The sequence below is a fragment of the Alligator sinensis genome, unplaced genomic scaffold (genome assembly GCF_000455745.1).
Source record: "Alligator sinensis unplaced genomic scaffold, ASM45574v1 scaffold169_2, whole genome shotgun sequence".
NCBI lineage: Eukaryota > Metazoa > Chordata > Crocodylia > Alligatoridae > Alligator > Alligator sinensis.
This window is the reverse complement of record NW_005842077.1, coordinates 2,446,860-2,459,262: the sequence shown is the minus strand read 5'-3', so window position 1 is coordinate 2,459,262 and position 12,403 is coordinate 2,446,860. Positions and strand designations below refer to the sequence as shown.

The 12,403-nt window shown below is 40.5% G+C and overlaps 1 protein-coding gene across 11 annotated transcripts in view; it reads right to left on the bottom strand.

Annotated features, from left to right (window-relative positions):
* Positions 1-4,364: 4,364 nt before the first annotated feature.
* Positions 4,365-12,403, bottom strand: part of ANAPC10 (anaphase promoting complex subunit 10) — a 62,288-nt gene continuing 54,249 nt past the window's right edge. For 9 of the 11 annotated variants that reach the window (XM_006023723.3, XM_006023726.3, XM_006023722.3 and 6 more), the window contains 2 exons: positions 4,652-4,681; positions 4,365-4,604 (listed from right to left, as the gene is read on the bottom strand). In XM_006023723.3, the coding sequence (XP_006023785.1) occupies positions 4,404-4,604; positions 4,652-4,681 (231 nt within the window). In that variant the 3' untranslated portion in view covers positions 4,365-4,403. Of the gene's footprint in view, positions 4,605-4,651; positions 4,682-5,561; positions 5,644-12,403 lie in introns of all 11 variants that reach the window. The other 2 variants (XM_014520008.2, XM_006023729.3) reach the window with 2 other exon arrangements.

Genomic DNA, 12,403 nt, shown 5'->3' with positions numbered 1-12,403 from the left:
TATTTTAAGCAGGCAGAGAATGCCCTAGTTTTCAATTCTGTGACATTCATCTAAATCTCAAACTCCAAGAAAAAAAAATTAACTTTCCCTATTTCTTGACGTAGCTCTATATTAGTTTCCACAAACTATAGTGACAGCTCATATTTGCTGAGTTAGTGCCAGTTCCCCAGTATTGTCTCTTGAACAAGAATTAAGATGGGGAGAATAAAATGAATAGTACTGGGGTATGCAGTAAAGCATCACCTTCATCTGAACACAATCCACTACAGAATGTTGCAAAGGAAGTTGCCTGTTGTTAACTGAGATGTTAGTCCTATTCCTATTGCCTAGATTAAAACTTTAAGCTAAAATGCTCTCCCAGGTATTTTATATTTGACCTAACTTTATGTATTCAAAATTCGTAAGTAGCCAACATGAAAACATTTAAAATATTACTGAATTCATATAGAGTGCTTTTAACAGTACATTTGTTCTAAACTCAAGAATGTTTACATCTTTTGGAGGTTGGTAATGCAAAGAAAGGCTATTCATATGTTGGCAACCAGTCTGATGCCTAACATCACTAAAGACAGTCCATAACTGATGCCTCTGTTGGGTAGCCACTTTCCTCAGAAGCCAGTCTGCAGCAAATCAGTATGCTTCCATTAATTCTAATACAGTACATATAGAGATTTACTGCATATACTGTTCTTATCTGTTGCTCACAAGAAGCAGGGGGTAGGTCTTGGGCAGCCTTCACTCTTCCATACTCTTACTTAGGCAAACACGGTGAAGGCTTTGCAATGATCACAGGACTCTGTACATTTTGATTCACCAGGCACCTGACAATCTCTTATGCATACACCATGATCCAGAGGATCAATGGTTGCCTACTTTGTGCAGTTAACATTTTCTTTTTGTTTTTCAGAAATAAAATCCTCTGGGATTGAGCTGTTTTACAGATAGCTTTAAAACTCACCAATCCTATATCACAAACTGCCAAAAAATTGTAACAACAAATATACCTCTGCAGGTGTTAAATACCACATGCTGCATCTGTAATTGTTATGAAGTGTGGCATATAAATTAACTAAAAATGTACAGGCATTGTTACAGGAGTTTAGGTGATCTGTTGTGCTTGTTTGCAGTGATGCTGAATGTCAGGAAACGAGAAAAATGACTTTTTTAAAACAAATCTTGCATTTACATATTGTCTTTCAGTCTACTGATCCAAAAGCATCTTAAAAGGCTTCACTAAAATATAAACCTTTGCATAGAGAATCACTTAATCGCATGCTGTTCTAGCAAAGCCAATCAAGGAAAACAATTGAATAACAGAGTTTAATAGTTATCAAATCACTGTTATGCTCTCTGCAGTTCCAGCTGGGTATTTAGAATGGCAATATTAACACCCAAGCTGGAGTTTGGCCAGGACTGATAACCTATCCCACTGTCGCACAAGCAAGGCTCCCCATCCCCCTCTTCTTGGACAAAAGCCACCATCTAAGCTGAATGAATATGGCAGCCCCCAAAAGGCATAGGGCCATAAAAAAACAAACAAACAACAACAAACCTTTGAAACTGAAAGGTCAACTCTTGCCAAGACAAAGCAGGAGCATATGGGAGAGGAGTAGGCAGTGATTCTCAACCTTTTTTGTACCAGGAGCCATTTATAAATATTGATGGCCAGTCCCAACCCAATGCCACTCACTCCCAACCCACTGTCCCCCAGGCCTCAGCCCCACAGTGTATGGGACAGGGGGTGGGTGTGTGGGACAGGGTGGGAGTGTGTGGGGCAGGGGCAAGCAGCCCTTTAAGGCTGGAACTGATAGCCCGCAAGGGAAAAGCCACGGTTTGGGGCATAACCATCTAATCTAGCTACCACTGAGGCAGAGGGGGCTTTCACCACTGGTGGATCCTGCTCTTCCCTTGTTTCCTCACTCTTGCCAGTTTCTACTTATTAAACAAAATGTGCTTATAGATAATAGGTAAATACTTTAAAGGACAGAGTAAACTGTATCTGAGACTGTTCTAGGAGTATGCCACCGTGGTGTCTAAGTTAATGTCTATTGTATACTTCAGGATATTGGTTTTTGTCAGCTTCCAATAAGCAAGCTTTTTGCCTAGCACTTGTTGAATGCAGAGCTACTCAAGTTATAGGAAAACATGTCCCTATCAAAATTAATGTGTGTGTCCTTTCCTGTAAATTGTGATATGAAACCCCAGGAACCTGGGACACTATGAAATCCTTTTAAGGGTGTTGTACAGGATTAGGCAAAGTGTTTTGGGTGGATGTGACATCTTTTATTAGACCAACTAATAGTTGGAAAAAGTTCTTTGCAAGCTTTTGGGCACAAACACCATTCCTAGGCATTGAGAGACTCTGCTGCCATTTTGAGGTCTCCACGATAAAAAAGCAGCTAGGGTAAACAGATGTCTCTGAAGATGCAAATGAGTGGAAGTTTGGAAGACAAAGGGTGGAGATGAGGGTGGAGTGGGGAGTGTGAAGGAATGCAGGTCATCAGCTAAAAGGCAGGTTATCTGGTGTGTTAGATGCCACGCAGGTTGTAATGCATCATAAATCCAATGTCTATATTCAGTCCATGATTTTTTGTAGCCAGTAGATTTATGAAGTGAAGGTCATAGGCTCATCTATGAAAGGTGGTTTGTAAGTTCCCTTTGAGGATTAGAACTGAGAGATTGGAAAGAGAGAGTGATTGCCTTGTAAGAAGTGTGCACGCACAGGTAATTGGGTATTACTTTTCTTTGATAGATTTTCAGCGTGCACTCATTCTGGTGCACAGGTGTTGTTTGGTTTCTCCTACATATTTGCCATCAGGGCATTTAGTGAACTAGATATTTTACATTTCTGGAGGTGCAGGTATAAGATCCAGGCATGATGATGGTTCTGTTGTGGGGTGTAGTTATTGTGGGAGTAGCAGAGATGTGTTGGCAGGTTTTACATTTCTTGTCCCAGCACGGTCTGGATCCATTGGGTGTGGTTTGGGTCATAGGCAGTTTGCTTCTGGTGATGAGGTTAACAAGGTTTGGTGCTTGTTTAAAAGCTAGGATGGCTGGTTCTAGAAAGATCTCTTTAAGAACTGGGTCTTCTTCTAGTATGGTGTGTGATTTGTGAGGATTTTCTTTTTGTACTACAGCAATTCTTCATGCGGTATCAAGGTGGTATCCCCCAGAAAGATCGATTGCACTTTCAAAAGAGCCACCTCGATACCAGGGCTAGTAATCTAATTCAGAGTTTAATTTTCTTCGTTTTTGATCGATGGTTTGCAAAACTTATGGCCTAAATTTTCTCCTGATGATGGGAAGCTACTATCAACTTCTACATCAGGAGAAAGAGGGCCAATTGTGAACACTTTTTAAAATTCCATCCTTGTACTTCAGATTTTACAAAGAAAAAAATTACTTTTCTGATTCCTCTTTTTATGGGGGATTTACCTCCTGCACAAAACTATAAGCCACATTCAAGCTATGTATTTATTTTTATTAATAAATAGATCATACGTAGATTAGGGGTTTGCCATGTGGTGTTATGTCAAAATGCTTCAACGTTTTTATTCTCTTACGAAAGTCCATGACTTAAGTGTGACGTTGCTCGGCATTATACAAATTACTTGAATTCTTAATATTTTTTGTGATCAATGGAACCTCAAGGGTGCTTAGAAGTGATGCTGAGGAATGGCATCTGCACATCCCATGCATTTCCACTGTTACATTACAATGAGGTTATATACCATCAATACCAGTCATACAGAATACAGGGTTAGAAAAAGCTTACCTTCCTTCACTAAACTATTTAACTTAATCTGTTTTATGTAGAAGAGAGAAAACCACAGTGACTTAGCAGAAGGAAAAAAATTACATTAAATTAAAGACTGTTAAAATAATACACTTCTCACCAGAAATGAAACATTCTCTATTCAACAGTGAAAATATATGCTTGGTACAAGACAAATACCTTTAAAAAGAAATTTTCTACACACAACAAAAGTAGTAATAGAATCATAGTAATCTATTAAAGAATTGTGCCTAAATAAACAACGTTTCTTAAGATCCCAAACAAACTCTCATAATACAAAGTAAAGTATCCTAGTGAAAGGAAATCATCAGGAAAGAACTTTTTCCATGTTACAGGCACTACAGTTATCCATTTCATATGAACACAAATGAGAAATATCTTAATATGCTTTTTGATTATTAAAAGCACCAACATTTTGTAAGTATAATGGATAGAAAATGCAATTATCAAGCAGATTCTTAAAGTCTTTATTTAAAAACTATACAAAAAAATTTAACTGTACAGATATAATTACACAAAAATAAAAAATGCGAGACTTTTAATGAAAAAAATTGAAACATAATACCGATAACAAAAATTCCCTTTTATTATTCCTTTATAAGAAGATTCACCTTATGGAACGATACATCATGAAATCAATCGTTGTACATCTGGGAAATTTTCCAATGGAGCTCTCTTCCACTGGGGTATACACTTTAATTTGTCTCATGTGAGTGTCTCTTCCATTTTGGTGATTGGCTAAAACAGCAATCTGAATCATAAAGGTGCGAATAGGCTTCTTATGAGAATCAGTTAAAGGAACATGAATAAGGTGCGAATAGGCTTCTTATGAGAATCAGTCAAAAGAACATGAACCCAGCCACTTGGTTCCACTAATTCAAGCTGCTGGAAAACAGAAGACGACAAAAAGGAGATGTTCACAAACCATTTTACTGCAATAAAATATAAATCGCAATATATTTATATAAAAATTGCTTCACAGAGCAGTCCTGAGTGTCAAACTTTGTTACATTTTTAAAAGCACTTGAAGTAATGCTGTTCAATGCATAAGGCTAAATTGCTGATGGTATGAGTGGGTGGAGCTCTAGCTGCTTGACTAGTGTGAGCCAGCTTAGGCCAGCTAGAAGTTGTCATTTACTTGATGTTTCGCTAGCCTTAAAAATAAGTCTGAAATTATTAAAAGGAACTTGAGTAGAAAGTTAACAAAAAAGCAGAGCAATATCATTTTAATAACCACATTTTATAGATGGAACACAATACAGAAGGTTCACCTTACGGAACAAAACATCATGAAATCAACTGTTGTACATTTTTGGACCCTCATCCTTCCAATCAGAACTCAAGGTAAAATGTTTTGACTTGATTTATACATATATTCATGAAAAATTAGGGTGTTCAGTACTGCTCAATTTTTTGATGGGGTGGAAGAAGAAAAAATATTGAAGTGACGAAGATAATTGTGAAATGTCATGACAGTGTGTGACATGGAGTCTGCCAGGTTCCATGACTCATTTCTCTGCATTCCAACATAGGCAACTCATCAGGTCCTGGCTTCCATTTTAACTTGACTTAATACACAAAATCAGTAGTTTTCAAGCTTTTTTGGCCGTGTACCCCTTTACGTGCAAAATGCTACTCATACTCCTACACTTGACACCAACAGGCGTTGACGTCAATGGCAATGCACAGCAATGAGATTACTCCATTTACTGCAGTGGTTTTCAAACTGGGGTAGGTGGTGTTTTAACAGGGGGTGTATACCTACATTTTAATAATGTCTGTGGAGCTTCTGATTGATCAGTGTACAGTGAGTAAAGGGCAGCATAGTCATTTTTTCCCTGTTTACTCTAACAAAAGAAGAGAACATCAAAGTGAGCAAAAAGTTCCACTTGGTTAACAGTTAAGCTATATCAGTGACATGACACTATGTAGAAATCAGGAAAGGTGCTATATGAAAGTTCAGGAATAACCTATACTTAAAATAGCCATCAAACCTCAACAAAGCACAGATCAAAGAACAATAGAAAATGTACAGTTCAGTAGAAGCCATGAACAAAATTGGGAGCCACAGACAAATCAGTGCTTCAGGAGGCATAGAGCATTCACCCTGCTAAGCAGATGAATGTCTACACAGAACCATGATGGTTCCCTTCACAGGCAATTTGCGTGCTTAGCTGCTCAAAACCATCAGTGTTCTCTTGAAAATGCTGCATACATAAAGTTATCCTAAATACACATAGAAGCTCTTCTATGCCTCCATTTTGAGTTTTCAGACTTGCATATACAAGTCCAACAATACCTCTGAAATGACTGCTCTCAGGCAACCTACCAAAATATCTGAATAATGTTCAGAAACAAGGGAACCAACTAAGTTTATAATGAATAATTAAATGGTTAAATCTAAACACCAAGACCACTCTTATCAAAGGCTATAGGCACCCTAACAAATCATTACTGATACACAAAATACAACATTCTAGCAGCATTAAAATAATAATTTCAGCAGGCACTCAGTGAGATGGATACCTCCAGAAACCTCTTTCCACTTGATCATGAGAAAGGCATACCTCCTGCTCTTTCTAATGACCCTATATAAAGCAAACACATCTCTGCATATGGAACTTTGGCTACTTTACATATACCAATTAAATGATACAGTATTAAAAACAAGCCAGTGTGGTTAGCTAGAAGTCATATCAAGAACCATATAAATGGCTCACTGTTACACATTTCATTGACGTGTCCTGACTAGGACGAATACCATTCAGGCACGCTTGAAAACCTGCTGGAAAATAAACAGCTTCTCAAGGTCTTTTATTACAAAGGGTTTGTTGTGGAACCCACTGAGATTCTATCTGTGTAGAGTCTTGCAGAAATTGCCATTCTAGTCCTGAAGCTGTTGTGGGAATTAATCCAAGAGAGCATCTCTGACCCAGTTTGTGTTTACATAGTGATTCTCACTGAGCATATCAGCAGCTAGAATGCAAAGTGCAAATGAAGGTGTTGGAACTATGAACACAAAGATTTTAAAATCCATTTCATGCTGATGCAAGCACACAAAGGAGAAGCAAAAATTTACCACTGCCTGTGTATGCTGGACCCTCAGTTTTTGATCATTTGGTGCCCATGAACAACAGGACAGAGATAAGATTGTGCTGTTTTATGTATGTGCACACAAAACCACTATGTTAAACAAAACATGAATAGAGGTTGCAAAGTGAAGCACTCAAAAGTTTAGAAATACTATAGAGTTAAGGTTGCCTGAGCAACCTTAATTCAGTCTCCTTGTGCATAGGATTATGATGCAGTCATAATTGTATGATCACCTCCTATTCTTCCACATGGCCCTATCTTATTTCAAGGCAAAGAAGGGACAGTATTCACTCAATATTTAGTTTTCTCCCTACTGTTAAAAACCCAGTTGCATGCCTTACTGCACACTACTCAAACCCTACTCAAAAAACAGAACTATTCATTTCTTCAAGGGTAGATTTATTTTCCCAATTTTGCAGCGAGATGAAAGGGGTATCAGATTACTCGGCTGTAAAATGGAGAACTGGGGCAGAGTCATTAAGGTGAAGAGCCTCCTCTAATTTTAGATGCTCAATTTGAAATGCTTGGGAGCCAACTTAAAAAGTGTCCTTAGCATTAAATAGCATTCCATAGCCATGTCCAGATAAGCAGGGTCATGAGGTTTGTGGTGCTGCAAACTGCACACGTGGAACGTTAAAACATGCCCTGTGCTGCAAATTTGCAGTATGGGGGCAAAATTGGCCCCAGGATTTTCAGTAGCAAAAAAAGTGTACCAGGGGGAAAAAAAAAAAAAAAAAGTGACGCAGAGTATGCTACAGTAGCATGTGTGTTGGATCAAATGGAGCCTTGGTCCTGCAGTATGCTCCATGTGTGCCCTGGCTGCTCCAACAGGCCAGGAAGAGCTGGGCAAGGGCAGTTTGCCTAGAGCGGGACAATTTGTCCTGCAACAAAGAGCATGTTCAGGGGTGCGTGCTGAGGCACAAAGTAGCAGCACAAATTTGTACTGCTGCAAGCACATGCTCCTGCTCATCTGGACACAGCCCATAAGTTCAAAGACCAACTCCTATCGACTTCTGTTGTAGCTGTGTATGCTTAGCTATTCTACTTGTCCAGTAATTTGGAACCAGGGTGCTGGGGCCTTGAGGTGTGAGGATATAAGTGAGGTAGGAGGATAAGCAGTTAAGTGCAGGCTCAGAGTTGTCCCTGCCTAAATGACATCCCACCTGCACTGCCCAGCCTCTCTACAAGGAGGAAACACTATAATCTATAAATTAGTTTTAAAATCGGGTTCCGCTTGATTCACAAAAGTTATGGAGAGGTGCCCCAAGTCCAAAAAAGGTTAAGAACCATTGTACTAATCATATCTCCTAGTCTCAACTTACATACCAGAAAACAAACAGTTAGTGGCCACTTCTGAAAATCTTAAATTAAGTGATTTTCGTAGCATCACATAAGAATTCTATGACGATAGGAAGAACAGAGTCTGCTTCTGCAGAGCAGCATCCAACTGTCCTAGCCAGAAAACCATCCCTTTCAACATTGTGATTGCCTCTCCTGCCTCATTCAATCCACAGCTTCCAGCCCCTGCAGTAGATGGAATCTCTTTCACTAAACAACCTTGACCATTCCTAGAGCAGGCCTATCCTGTGCCCTAAATAGGACAGGGTCCTGTGGAAGAAATAGCATGGAATTACATAATGAAAGGCTATTATGATAAACATGCATAAAGAGTATGCAGTAAGATAGCACATTTCCTAACTTTTTAGTGTTTGATTTTGTAACCTAGATTCTTTTAATGCAGTTTTCTGGTTTGCAATGTATTTATATGTATATACACTGCAATATACATTATGAGCACTGGTACCCACAGCAGGACTGAAATCTTGAGGGCTCAGAAGCAACACGCTTTCTGTTCTCAGTTCAGTTGTCCGAACCCAGCCCTGACATGGCCATCAGAAGCCCAGGACTGCAATCATGTAGACAGTCCTGCTCAGCTCCAGGTTTGACCATTCTCTGTGTGGACACAATCCTCAGAGAATGCAACTGCTGACATCTGAGACATCTCTAGTAAGTCTGTGCAAATAGTGCTTTTTCATAGGCTTATAGCATAGCTTATAAATTTGGATGGATGGGGAGATAAAAAAAAAGCATATCCTGATGGAAAAAACTATCATCCCCCCTGCCAAGTTTCACACCCCATGCTTCAAAGCATGGGGATCATCAAAAGAAAGGTTGCCAGATTATTTTAACACAAGCAAAACACATTTTTCATTAGCCTTGCTGTTGCAAACAGAAGAACTGTTTTGGCTGAAACTTTCCAAAAACAAAATTCATCCCCAGGAAGACACCAAGCAGTGAAAATTTCAGTCGGAACCATCAAAGATTGGCAAAAGTTATAAGCAACTAAATAAAAGGCCTTATAATTGGAAGTGTCAGGTGGCACTACCCAACTCTGTCAATAGTAAAAAATTATAGCTGTCTCAATGGGCTGCATGGTCAGCTCTGTGACATGCGAGCAATAAATCACCTATTCATATGCTATACTTCAAATCAATTTTGCAAAGTCTCATACTTCCCATGAAACTGCTGAGTCACCAATAAAAGTCCACTACAAAAGGCACTAATATTCTAAGCGGCTTCCTGTATTTTCCCCCTCATATGTAAACCAATCACTGAATTAGATTTACATAGCTTCTCATCACAATTAAATGTCTTCCAGCAAAATTTATGATGTCTGCCAACCAATTCATTTCTTATTAGTTTAAACAGAACAAAAGTAGAGTCTGATTTCAATCAAAGTCTCTCGCCAGAAAAAGAACAAAAAGAAAAGGGTAAAGAAAAAATAGTAATTATAAATCTTGGTTAAGTATTTTTTTTAATCAGGGCATTTTTTCCAGCTTTGATCTAATCTGGTATACAATGTAATGATTTAAGAGTTCATTGTCTTAAACCTGTTTGTAATAACAAATGGTACTTTGTTGCTCAGTGGTTAAGGAGCACGTATAAGAGAAAAAAAATCAAGGAATAACAACAAAAAATACAAACTGGAAAAGTTCAATTGGCTGGACAGCCTTACTTGCTCCTATCTGCCTATTTCTCATTTTTCCTGTTCACCTGTCTACTACTCTACGGAAATGCATGCTCTCACACTCCAGTAATCCATGTTATACATTTATTTAGGAAAATCAACACACACATTGATTAAATCTTACTTCCCAAAACATAACTGGCCCTGATTCTTCATTGCCTTGCACATTGAAGAGTCATTTATATCTGGTCATATTACAGAGACATTTATTCAATTTTACTGGTGTTTTACACTCAATTTTATTGGCATAAAAAACTATGCACCAGTTGAAAGATATTGCAGAATCAGGTCCAATACACTTTATTAAACTTTTTAGATTGAAAAATCTACAAAGAATTCTAGAATCCCAAATTCCAAAGAGAATGTGGTCTGCATTGGTTTTGCTGGTCTTCTCATGCACAAGGGGATCATATCTAACACTCGTCTCCTTCCACTGATTTAGCAAAAGAAATAAAATAATTTCCCTCCAAAGATATATTAAACCTATTTACATTAATCTCTTCATTCAATCTTTTTTAACATCTGGGAAGCATTGCTAAGAGGGGAAGGAGAGTGGCTGTGGCAGCAGGCAGAACACTGTGATTATAAGAACAGAGATAGCAACAAAGCTGAACAGGTTGTGGGGCAGGTGGACAGGGAAGAAAAATCAGAAGTGAAAGAGAGGAGTGGGGCAGACTGACAGGTAGAAACACCAGCCGGGAGACTGCAGCAGTGGTCTTGACACAGAAAGAGGAATTTGAGAGGACAGATGAATACTGTATGTAAGCAACATGCCAGTTGATATGGACTGTATGCAGGTGAGCAGAGAAAAAGGAGACAGCCTCTGGTCAGCTATTCAGATGAAACAAATTTCAAAGAGTGCCACAATCCCTTCCAGGTCAGAACCTGTTCCAACACATGAAGTTAAGTGATCTTAATGCTTCCCGAGACAATTTATTTTATGAATTAACTAGCATATCAGTTAACAACTACTCTGCCTCTGTGGCACACTGTGTTGAAGCAAAAGTTGGCTGGAATTCTACTCCCCCTGGCTACAATACAGCTCCTCTATGGCTCTGCTCCACCCAAACACTTGAAACAGCACCCACTGCTAAAAGGTACTAGGGACACTTAATTTGCACACACCTTGATCCTAGCATCACTTCTGCTCTTATCCTGAAACTTCCCCATCCCACAGCCCATGGGCAACTGGTGCCTCCTGATCCTGGGGCAGGACTAGCAGCGGATCGCCGACCGGGGGGGGGGAAAATCTTCTCTTGGTGCTCCCACATTCTCAGGGGGGCACCGGCCATCGGCCCCCACTCCCCGGCCAGCGAGGGCCAATCTCAGAGACGGCACGTGTCCCCCCTACATGTCACCTATGCTACAGCCTTCTTTACAGGTATAGTGCCCTATTCGACTCTTACAGTGACTGTACCTCAGCACAGCCCTGCTTCAGGGCATGAGCAGTACAGGGCATCTCCCATGACACAAGTCTTCACCATTGCTTATTTTTATCCGCTACAGCCAATTCAACAGTCCTGTCAGGCAAAACGCTTGCAGCAGAGGTGGGCAATTATTTTGGCTGGAGGGATGCTTAACAAGTTTTGGTGAGCTGTCAAGGGCTGCAAGGGTAGCCCTGCTCTTTGACAGGTGTCCCGGCCCCTGGTCGCCATCTTGGGACCAGATATTCCACCCCCAACCTCCGGCCTTTGCCACCGGAAGACCCTCCCCTTCCCCTTGCCAAAAGGAATACTTCTAGGGTGTTTGCCATCTTGGAACTGGAAAAAACACAAATTATATACTACAAATCAAACATCTACAGTAACATATTTTAATTTTATTTAAAAATACAGATATATTTTTGACCTGATTTGTGTGCATTTGTGCCATGTACATAGAGGTGATTGAAGAATAGCTCAGAATGAAGTCTTACTCTTGTATATTGTGGGGTGTTATGGGTGTGTGTAAATGGGTATGTGGGATGTGTGGAAGGGGAGGGTGGCTCTGTGCGTGCATGCGTGTGGTTTGTGGGGGGCTGTGGGTATGTGTATGTGGGGTGTGGGGAAGGATGTGTGTGGGGGAACACATGGGACTGCAGTCTGTAGGGCTTGGGGGGGAGGGTGGCTGGGGGGGTGCATGTATGGTAGTGCATGGGGGGTGGGAAGCCCCCTATAAACACAGCCCCCTCACACACACTCCCCACCATTGTGCAAAGCCCCTGCCACCAGCGGCAGCAGCAGGCAGCGAGCCCAAGGCACTCAGCCTACAGCAGGCAGAGCCCCCTGGCTGGTGCACAGTCCTGGCAAGCCGCAGGGCTGCACATGGCTAGGCCACCAGGTCTACTGCATGGGGCTCACACGCCCAAGACCTGTGCTGCCAGGGGGAGTCCCACATGTCCCTCCATACTGTGGAGCACCCCACCATGCCCCATGACTTACACATGGCAGTGAGCAGGGCTGAACCACCTACACTATCACACAGGGCTTCCCACAGAGGCAAACAGC